Source organism: Balaenoptera borealis, assembly GCF_965194805.1.
Source record: "Balaenoptera borealis genome assembly, chromosome: 14".
In the NCBI taxonomy this organism is placed as follows: domain Eukaryota; kingdom Metazoa; phylum Chordata; class Mammalia; order Artiodactyla; family Balaenopteridae; genus Balaenoptera; species Balaenoptera borealis.
The window spans coordinates 62,587,025-62,597,550 of NC_138875.1; the positions used below are offsets into that span (position 1 = coordinate 62,587,025).

At 52.0% G+C, this 10,526-nt stretch overlaps 1 protein-coding gene across 4 annotated transcripts in view; it reads left to right on the forward strand.

Moving 5' to 3' along the window:
• Positions 1-10,526, forward strand: part of GNAL (G protein subunit alpha L) — a gene marked incomplete at its 3' end in the record, with an annotated part of 92,648 nt that overhangs the window by 78,881 nt on the left and 3,241 nt on the right. For 2 of the 4 annotated variants that reach the window (XM_082354854.1, XM_082354857.1), the window contains 7 exons: positions 5,483-5,537; positions 6,310-6,383; positions 6,815-6,873; positions 7,139-7,259; positions 8,008-8,138; positions 9,372-9,439; positions 9,915-10,061. In XM_082354854.1, coding sequence (XP_082210980.1) covers positions 5,483-5,537; positions 6,310-6,383; positions 6,815-6,873; positions 7,139-7,259; positions 8,008-8,138; positions 9,372-9,439; positions 9,915-10,061 — 655 coding nt within the window. Of the gene's footprint in view, positions 1-5,482; positions 5,538-6,309; positions 6,384-6,814; positions 6,874-7,138; positions 7,260-8,007; positions 8,139-9,371; positions 9,440-9,914; positions 10,062-10,526 lie in introns of those variants that run through there. The other 2 variants (XM_082354855.1, XM_082354856.1) reach the window with 2 other exon arrangements.

The window sequence follows — 10,526 nt, forward strand, 5'->3', positions numbered from 1 at the left end:
ACAGTGGGTGCGGGGGCCTCAGCAGAGCCCGGATGTACCCTCAGGACCACCCTGTCCTCCTCCTCCGTCGTGTTTCTCCAGATGGAGATATTTGCTCCTGCTCTTCAGGGTTTGTACATCCTCCATCCCTCCTGAACGGTGTCAGGACAAACAGTTCAGCAGTGTTTGTTGAGAACAACTGAATACAGTAAAAGATTTAGACTGAGGTGTGTCAGATGCTGGCTGTCTGGGGCTTCTTTCTAGAAATAAAGACATGCTTCTGCCTTAAACGGTCCTCAGTGGAGTTAGGTAGATAAGGCACAAGCAAAAAGAGGAAAATACACCAGTGTACACAGGTGCGACAGAGTCATCAAGATGAGTAATGTCAGTGCTCTTTACGCACCGTGTGTTTTATACCTCAACTTATACAAGGGGGGAAATCACGATGTAAGGTGTGTTCCGAGCTAATCAAATCATGAAACAAACTACATGGAGGAGGATGGGATTATAGTGTCCTAAAACTGGTTTCTTTTTTCTTTTTTTGTTTTTTGAAGCAGCACTGGCTTATGACACATAAGTTTCATGTTTACAACATTCTACTTCTGTGCACACTACAGCAAGCTTGCCACCAAAAATTTCATTTCCAGCCATCGCCTCACAGTCGATCCCCTTCACCCATTTCCCCCTCCCCCTGCCTCTCCCCCTCTGGTAACCACTACTCTGTTCTCTGTATCTACGTGTTTGTTTTTATTTGGTTTGGCTTGTTCATTTATTTTGTGGTTTTGTTTGATTGCTTTTTTATAGTCCATGCATGAGTGAAATCATACTGTATTTTCTTTCACCATCTGCCTTACTTCACTTAGCATAATACCCTCAAGGTCCATCTGTGTTGTCACAAATGGCAAGATTTCCTTCTTTTTGTGGTTGAATAATATTCCTTTGTATGTGTGTGTGTATGTGTATATATATATATCATATCTTCTTTATCCATTCATCTGTTGATGGACACTTAAGGTTGTTTTCATATCTCGGCTATCGTAAGTAATGCTGCTATGAACACTGGGGTGCAGATATTTTCTGGAATTAGTGTTTTTATTTTCTTTGGATGAATACCCAGGAGTGGAATTGCGGGTTCATAAGTGGTTGTTCTATTTTTAATTTTTTGAGGAGTATCCATACTGTTTTCCACAGTGGCTGCACCAATTTACATTCCCATCAACAGTGTATAAGGGCTCCCTTTTCTCCACATCCTCGCCAAAACTTGTTATTTCTTGCCTTTGGTAACAGCCATCCTAACAGGTGTGAGGTGATATGTCATTGTGGTTTTTGTTTGCATTTCTCTGATGGTTAGCAGTGGTGAGCATCTTTTCATGTGCCTGTTGGCCACCTGTGCGTCTTCTTTGGAAAAATGTCTCTTCAGCACTTCTGCCCATTTTTAAATCATGTTGTTTGTTTTTTTGTTATTGAGTCATGTGAGTTCTTTATATAGTGTGGATATTAACCCCTTATCAGACATATGATTTACAAATACCTTCTCCCATTTGGTAGGTTGTCTTCTTGTTTTGTTGCTGGTTTCCTTTGCTATGCAGAGTCTTTTTAGCTTGATGCAGTCCCATTTGTTTATTTTTGCTTTTGTTTCCCTTGCCTGAGGAGACATATCTAGAAAGATACCGCTAGGACCAATGTCAAGGAGCATACTGCCTATGTTTTCTTCTAGGAATTCTATGGTTTCAGGTCTTACATTCAAGTTTTTAATCCATTTTGAGTTTGATTTTTATGTAGGGTGTGAGGTAGTGGTCCAGTGTGATTATTTTCCATGTAGCTGTCCAGCTTTCCCAACACCAGTTATGGAAGAGACCATCCTTTCTCCACTATATGTTCTTTGCTCCTTTGTCATAAATCAGTTGTCCATATGTGTGTGGGTTTGTTTCTGGGCTCTCAATTCTGTTCCATAGAATTGGCTTCTTAGAAGAGGTTGGGTTCAATCTGAGGCTTCAAAGAAAAAAAAGTGGGGATTACACAAAGGTCTGAAAAGCCAAAACCTATGTGGAGATTTGACTGGAGTGGACGGTTTGACACCAAGAAGAACAAAGAAGAGATGGGACGCATCGCGAAGGGCTCGGAGGCCAGATTCAGCGTGGACTTCACTCTGAGGGCGAGAACAGGATGTGAGTCATTGGGTATGCCATCCAGGTGACGGGAGAGGACAGGCCAGGGCAGGGGAGGAAAAGGCATGATGCTTCTCAGACATCCAAGGGCACGTGGGTCACTCATCCACCCAGGCTCTGGCTCAGCCACAATCCCGATGCCCGGGCTCTGGTCTGAGGACCACCTCTGACGTGGCCTGGATCTCAGCCCTGCTGCACGTTAGATCAGGCCGGTGCTCTGTCACTTCTGCTAACATTTTCCTCCAGTATTTTTTACATCAAGTAAATAAGCGTCATGAAGTGAATTTCGGTAAGACACTGAGAAAAGGGTTTTACTTGTGTCGATATAAAAAAATGCACAACATGAGAGTTGCGAGTTGTTTTATTTGGGGCAAAATGAGGACTACAGCCCGGGAGACAGCATCCCAGATAGCTCTGAGAAACTGCTCCAAAGAGGCAGAGGGGGAGGTCAATATAGATGTGATTTTGGTGAAGGGGGAATACATGCAACTGAGCACATACTATTTTGCAGAAGGTTTCTGCTAGTCACGAGGAGCAGTTGTCCCCATGAAGGATTTTAGTGCTTTTCTAAATATGAACAGATACAAGAATTGGGCTCATAAAATTGGCTTCTGAAAACATCTAACTCTCTGAAGACCTGTTCTGCCAGTTTTTCCCAGAGCACAGAGTGCCTCATTTTAGCTCTCTACCTGAACTCCTTTCAGGGGGTGTGGAAAGTCAGCAGCTGCAGCAGCACAAGAGTTAATCCTTGTAGAGGTAGATGGCAAATGCCAATGGAAAATGCCAATTTGTAGTTGACACTTGGCTTGACACAGCTCTGACTTGCTGCATTTTTCATAGAAGAAATCATTTTAAGTACATTTTAATTAAAGGTCGTTGGTGCTTTTCCTGAGATCCAGTTGTTCAAAGGCATTTAACAGGATAGCTTCATCTTTTCACCATCCCCCCTCAACTCCTGCCCCCGGCCCACAAGAACCCTGCAGTTTTGAGTTACTGGGGTGGCAGACAGAGGAGAAATGAACAGTGAATTGCTGTTTCGTGCCAATGTCGAGCAGAGGGGGATCCCAGTGGCCAAAATAAAATCACTTCTGTAAACACAAATATCCTCAGCTGTAGCAGGAAACAGTGAAGAGAAATCAAAGTAAATTGCTTTTTAACTGCTTTTCTTAAAGTGACCATAAGGGTGGGGGTGGGGGGGTGACATTTCTTTTTAATATTTATTTACTTATTTATTTGGCTGCACCGGGTCTTAGTTGCGGCATGTGGGCTCTAGTTCCCCAACCAGGGATCGAACCCAGGCCCCTGCATTGGGAGCATGGAGTCTTAACCACTGGACAACCGGGGAAGTCCGGGGGGCGACTTTCTATAATTGTATTTTGTTATTGTCCTGTGACTCTTTATCTAGTGGAAGTGAATGGTCTACAAGTGGAATTCTTAGATCTTGTTAATTTTTCGGCATAACAGGCAGTGGCGTATTTAGGGAGACAACCTTTTAAATTTTGGTCATACAAAATTCTGTGCATGATTTGGAAAATCCTTTTAAAACTCCTCTCTCTATATATTATCTTAAGAGCCCCGTTTTGAAGAAGTCCTACTACAACATGCGGGAAATACACCAATTGAACCAAAGATTAAGTCAAAAGTCTGGCAGAAATCAACTGCTAGTCTTTACTCCTTAGAAAGGCTCTCAAATGTCCGGGGAAACATTCACATCTGGGGAATTTTCACATTTTACTTCCATTGCACAAACTTGAAATCCATGAACTCAGAGGACTATTCACCATCAGTAACAATTCAGAAGATGCTCTGGGAAATGTTCACTGATGCCGGTCAGGTCTCAGGTGGTTAAGTACCAGAGCTGGAAGGAACCCTGGACACCCACCCCGGGCTCAGGGGTGGGGACAGATGGTATATCTTTCCTTTGTCGCGGTCAGGAAGTGGTCAGGAAGGTACTCCCACCGCGTCCTTGGGAAGGCGGTCTCTGATCTTTCAACAACTTCTGATGTCTTTTTTGTTAACCACACTTCATTGTTTCTACTTATACCCGTTATTACCATCTGAATAGATTCACCCACCCCCTCCACCCTGTCTGCATCCTGTTTGAAATCGGGCGCCTCCTACCCTCTAACCAGAGCTGAAGGCTTCATATTTGGTTTGATTTTCAGTTCCTTCCAGCCCTTTCGATGGGAGATGATCAGTGTCTGTATCACCTTCTCATATTAGATGTCCCTGCCGAGAGGACAGACCACTTCTGCTTCAAATTATTAAATCCATACACGAGGAAGGGGGGCGGCTCATCTCCCCACCGGAGCCCCCAGGTTTCTGGGCTATAGTCCAGAGCCCCTCCCCACCTCGGCAGACACCCCTCCCACTTCATCACAGACTCAAGTCTTCTTGCCCCTTTCCTTTCCTGCTAGACAGTCGGGGTGGACTTTGAGGTGCCCTCCACTCCACCAAATGCAAGGCCGGCAAGGACTGGGCCAGACGGCACTGTGGTTTTCAAACCAGACTCAGCTCTCAGGGGTCCCCTCCTGTGGCTCCTCCAGGGTCTTCTGCACTCCCCCCTCCTCCTGTGAGCAGCTCAAGGGCCTGCAGTGCTGGCTGGGGAGGGGGGCTGTGCGGAGGTGGGGAGGTGCTCCCCCCTCACTGTGCAGAAGCTCACGGCACACAGGCTGGGAGGAAGGCCCATCATGACTTTACTCCAGATACGGAACAGTGGACCCCGAGCTGTCCAGGCAGGGACTCCGGCCGAGTCCCCCTGATCCAGGTCACATCCACGCTCCCCAGGGCCAGAGCCCCACCTCAGCCACAGGGACCCCCCCCACCAGGAGAGCCCGGGGCACTCAGAGCCCCGCCCGCTCCTCACACGCTCTGCTGTCCCCACCCCTCGGGAAGTGGTCCTTTGCTCACTGGTTAACCAGCGCTGTGTCTTCCTGTGTCAGTTGCAGGCTGGGCCTCACAGCCCCCTGCTCACTTCATCCCACAAATACGCAGGGGCTGGGCTGCCCCACAGGCGCTGGGGAAACCCGGCCAACAAGCCAGATCTGCCCTGTGGGTCCCACATTTGGAGGGAGAGACAGACGATAAACAGAAAGACAAATACATGTAAAACCTGTCAGGGGAGGGCAGAGGCCTGGACCCCCGCTCCCCCACCACGACGGATCAGGACCCTCAGGACACTGACCTGCCGGGGAGACACGTGTCCAGGAAGAACGCGGGAACCTGCTGGCCCGTGGCTGCCCCGTCCCCCTGGGCTCATGCGGGCCCTGCACACCTGCCCCTCAGCCCAGAGGCAGCCCCAGAGCGGCCCCAAGCACGTCTGGCTTTCTTTTCAGCTTCCTGGAGAGAATTGACAGCGTCAGCCTGGTGGACTACACGCCCACGGACCAGGTAGGTGGGGTTGGGCCGCGACCACCGCCCGAACAGGGGGACACTGGAGGGTCTCTGTACCCTCGGGGCCCAGCCGTGCCCCTCCGGGAGGCTCCCTGCGCCCCCCACCCCCCGAGCTCTGAGCTCCTGGTCGTCCCCTGGAGTCCATCCCTCTACGAGGCCGACCCTGGGAGCTCAGTTACCCTGGCCTTGAGCCTGCCCCTCGAGTCTGTCCTCACACTTCTCATCGGGCTCAGAGGGGCCACCACCCTCCACTTCCAGAGTCACTGTGGTGGCCGATTTACATCCTAATGGATCTGGTAACCAGGAAAGAAACCCTGATACCTGACAGGCCAAAAGAGGTGTCAGCCTTGTGAAACTGTACGGCTTTCTCATCCCCTTGGGAACACATCATCTTTTACCTTCGAGACTAGAACTGTGAGAGGAGAGAGAGTGAGTCTGACCTGGAGCGGCAGCTGGTGGGACGGGCGCCTCTCCCCAGACACTGGCGGGCTGTTGGGGAAATGGTGTCAGTAGGGAACACTCAGGAGTGATTACAGGAAGCTCCTGAAGGAAAAAAAAGCAGAGCCATCAAGTCTCCAAGACCAAACCAGTACATTAACTGTGACTTTCTCTGGGGAGTGAGACCGAGAGCATTTGTCTCAGTTTTTAAGTCCTGTTTCTTTTCCGATGGAGGGAATTGCTGTTTGGGACACTCGCAGCCTATGGCTGCCCCGGGCTCTCCTCCTGAGGACAGGGGTCACTTGTTTGCTTCTCTCTTCTCTGCCCCCAGGACCTCCTCAGGTGCAGAGTTCTGACGTCAGGGATTTTCGAGACACGATTCCAAGTGGACAAAGTCAACTTCCAGTAAGCATGTGGGCAGGACCCTCCCGCGGGGCCCCCAGGCCGGGGGTCAGGGAAGCGGCCTGGACGTCGGGCGATCCCGGGCCTGCAGTGCTGCAAACCCGCGTGTGCGCCCGCAAGCGCAGGTGTCAGTGCAGGGAAGGGAGGCACTCGAGCCCGGTGGCCTCAGGCAGGTGCAGAGGAGGAGGACGCAGGCAACGGGCTGCCCAGGGGGAGAGAGGGCCAAGCGGCCACTGATCACAGGGCTAAGGGCCAGGCTCAGAGAAATACCGGGGTGTGGACACTCATCTGGGCCAGACTGGGGCGGCCCCGCTGGGCCCGTCTGCGAGGTCACCTGGGGAGCAGAGCCACGGGCCAGGTGGAGGGGGAGAGCAAAGGACGGATGTCCTCCCGCCCCCGGCTAACGGCACCCCCCAACCCGTGTTCTCCCCCAGCATGTTTGACGTCGGAGGCCAGAGGGACGAGAGAAGAAAATGGATCCAGTGCTTCAACGGTGATTTCTCCCTCTCTCAAGAAAATGGGGACAAACCCACACTCCCTCCTGCTGCTGTGTTTCAGTAGCTTTCAATCCACTCACCTATCAAGTGCCTTAACCATGAGTCCCATGAATACAGAAGTTAAGCATCCTGGGGTCACACTGTCTCTGCTAGTTTGGGGGCCCCGGGTCAATCCTGCGATCACAAGGGAGCTCTCCCCGGACATGGGTGGCCGTAACTGCTCTAAATAACCAAGGTGCCTCCCCCACTCCTCCCACCCAGATGTCACCGCCATCATCTACGTGGCTGCCTGCAGCAGCTACAACATGGTGATCCGGGAAGATAACAATACCAACCGCCTGCGGGAGTCCCTGGACCTTTTCGAGAGCATCTGGAACAACAGGTGACAAGACAGTAAACTCGGTCTCCCGCTGGGTTTAAAAATGCCTCTCAGCTTGCTTTCATCTTTGTTCTCCGATGCAGTCCTTCCTTGTGATAAATCTTCTAAAACCATAAGAAGCCTCTTTCAGTCCATTTACTGTAGAGACTTACTTAAGATGGGGGTGTGAAGCTGATGGGACTTTGTCAGGAAAATCCAGATCTCTATTTTGGAAGCCTGTTATATACGGTTCAAATCTGGTTTTGTTTGGTTTTTAAAATGCAGAAAGCGCCCATTTAAAACATCCGCTCATGACTCGATGACCCCTGAGCCCCTCCCTCGACTTGTCAGCAAAGTGACAGGTCCCCACCCAGACCCTCAACACCCAGCTCCTCGCCCAAGAGCCGCAGATGCCCTGCGTGACCATCTATTCTGTTTCTGTTGTTGTGACAGCTTTAACTTCTCCCGCTTTTCTGACCCTTTACTAGTAAATTACACCACACAAATCCGAGCATATTTATTCCTGACGTGAACCTTGGCTTTGGTGCCAGTACAGCCCTATGGAGCTGAATCCTCCTCCTGAGAGTTTATCCTCATGAGGGAGTCCTGTGTGCAGATGGATTGGGGGCTGAGGTTCCGGGGCATCAAATAATCCCAAGCCCGGCACCTCGTCCGGAGGGCAGCACGTTGTCCTCTCCATGGATAACGCCTGCGACAGAGGTGCCTGCTCAGGCAGTGGACCCACACCTGTGTGTTTCCTGCTCCTTTCCAGGTGGTTACGGACCATTTCCATCATCTTGTTCTTGAACAAACAGGATATGCTGGCAGAAAAAGTCTTGGCAGGGAAGTCAAAAATTGAAGACTATTTCCCAGAGTATGCAAATTATACTGTTCCTGAAGACGGTAAGATTCCAAAACAAGTATCTTGCGATTAAGGGAAAGAATTGTTCTTTCAATAGCCCTGTAACTGTAATTCCTACGGTTCTGATGAATCTAGGAAACAGTTAATTTAGATCAATCTTCTTGACTCCTGCTCCACCCTTAGCTTCTGGAGTATTAAAATGTCCTTAGGGTCCCATTTGTAAAATTTTCAGAGTTCAACTTGGTCCACGCTGAGCAGGAGGAGGAAGGGCAGCTTGACGTGAATGCGGGGTTTGCAGGGAAGCTCTGCCTCCCGGGGCCCCGTGTCGGTCGGTCCGCCTGGACCTGCCTGCTTACCCCGCACAGTGACTGACAGGGAAGTCGCTGTCTGAGCCACTCTGGCCGGGCCCGCAGGGACAGGGCAGCAGTGACCTCTGTCCCGAGCCGCCCGCCGCCGACCACCATGTTGAGGCCTCTGTCCCCAGCGATGACTTTGGCCACAGCATGGTGACTTCATCGGGTGACCAGCCGTCCCGGGAGGCTGTGAGGCTCCTGGGACGTGGGAATTTCAGTGCTGAAGCCGGGAAGGTCCCGTCTGGCAAACCTGGAGGAGTCAGGACCCATTTCCAGTGGCTGCTCTTGGGTTTTGAGTTTCCTGGGCCACCAGAGTCTCCAAGGAGGGATTTGCTTATGGCAAAATAACCCCACTCCTCAAGGTTTAATCCCAAACTGGATAAAGCAGGATGAAGGGGGCTTTCCCAGAAACTTCAGTTAGAGGCTAAGAAACCTATCGCGGTCTTTGCACCAACCTCAGCCAGCCTGGCAGGGTGCTTCCTGGGCCCAGGTAGCAGCCGCCGTCTGGGAGCTCCCCAGCCCCCATGCCACCCACCCCGCAGCAGCCGGGCCTGCTCTGACCTTTCCTGGGAACCAGCCCCTCGCTCCCCTTACCCAGTGTGGTCAGCATTTTTCCTGGGAAAAGTCTCAGGATGAGCTGGCAGCCCTCCCTGCAGGACGGTTCACCAGGTGCAGGCGACTGGGGGCCGGCTCACCAGTCAGTGAGACGCTTCATCTGACTTGAGTAGAAGCTGTTCAGCCGGCACCAAACACAAACCACTGTTGAAGTCAAAATGACCTGGGAGGAGGAGAGAGACGAAGGTCACGTTTCAGTCTTTGGCTGCATGGCCCATGTGCTTCCGTGCTCTGTGTGCACAGCCTCCATCCGGCTGTATCTGTGTGTCATGTCACTTAAATAAAATTCCCTTTGATTTTCTACAGCGACACCAGATGCGGGAGAAGATCCCAAAGTCACAAGAGCTAAGTTCTTCATCCGGGATCTGTTCTTGGTGAGCATTTTCCTTGCCCTTTGCTGTCCTGCCACCTTAGGGTGACCCTGCTCTTTGCACTTAAGTCTCTCACGAGCTCATTTAATCTCCCCCAAACAATGAGGGATGGGAAGGTGTCGTTCCCTCATCTCATAGCTGAGCACACGGAGGCTCAGAGAGGTCAGACTTCCGAGCTCAGGTCACACAGCTTCCCAGCAGGAACGGGCAGGGTACAGGCCCCGGGGCGGCACTGAGATGGCCGACCCCGCTTGCGTGTTGCCTTTCAGTGGGATGTGGGGTGTGGCCTCTCCTCAGCTCAAGGGTCACGTGGAAACGGACCTGCTCAGGTTCAGACGTTCCCTTTTTGAAAAAACTCTGTATTTTGAGATGATTTCAAACTCACATAAAAAGTGAGATCTGGGGGGCTCAGCCCTGACACAGACACCCCCGCCCCCCGCCCTCGGTCCTCCGGAGCTGACAGGCTGCGTCTCCGCAGCGCATCAGCACGGCGACGGGTGACGGCAAGCACTACTGCTACCCGCACTTCACGTGTGCCGTGGACACGGAGAACATCCGACGCGTCTTCAACGACTGCAGGGACATCATCCAGCGGATGCACCTGAAGCAGTACGAGCTCCTGTGAGCCCCCCAACCCCGCCCCGCGTCCCAGGGCCGCCCGGCACAGAGCAGCGAGTCCCCGTCCATTGTGCGGGCTCTCGTGACCGCTGGGCCCCCGGCCACCTCTGCCCCCACCTCCCCGCCCCGGTCTGTGTGGGGGTGGGGGGGCCCCGACTCGTGGAGAACTTGGCAGATGGGGAGACGCACTGGCCCAAGCACGACCGGGCGTCACCCTTCTGACCCCATGGGCCCACGACTCAGAGGAGCCCCCGAGCCACAGTGGGAACAGAACCCCCTTCAGTCCTGTCTCCAGGGGCAGCTGGCCTCAGCCTCTGTGTCAGAGCCCCTCTGACCGTCCACACATCAGCAGAAACCCCCCCACTGCTCTGGCCACATGTGTCCCGTCCACGATGGTCCCCAGACTCACGCTGCTCAGGCAACGGCCTCCTTTCATAGGTTCTTTTTGTTGTTTTATTGCTGGTTTATTACA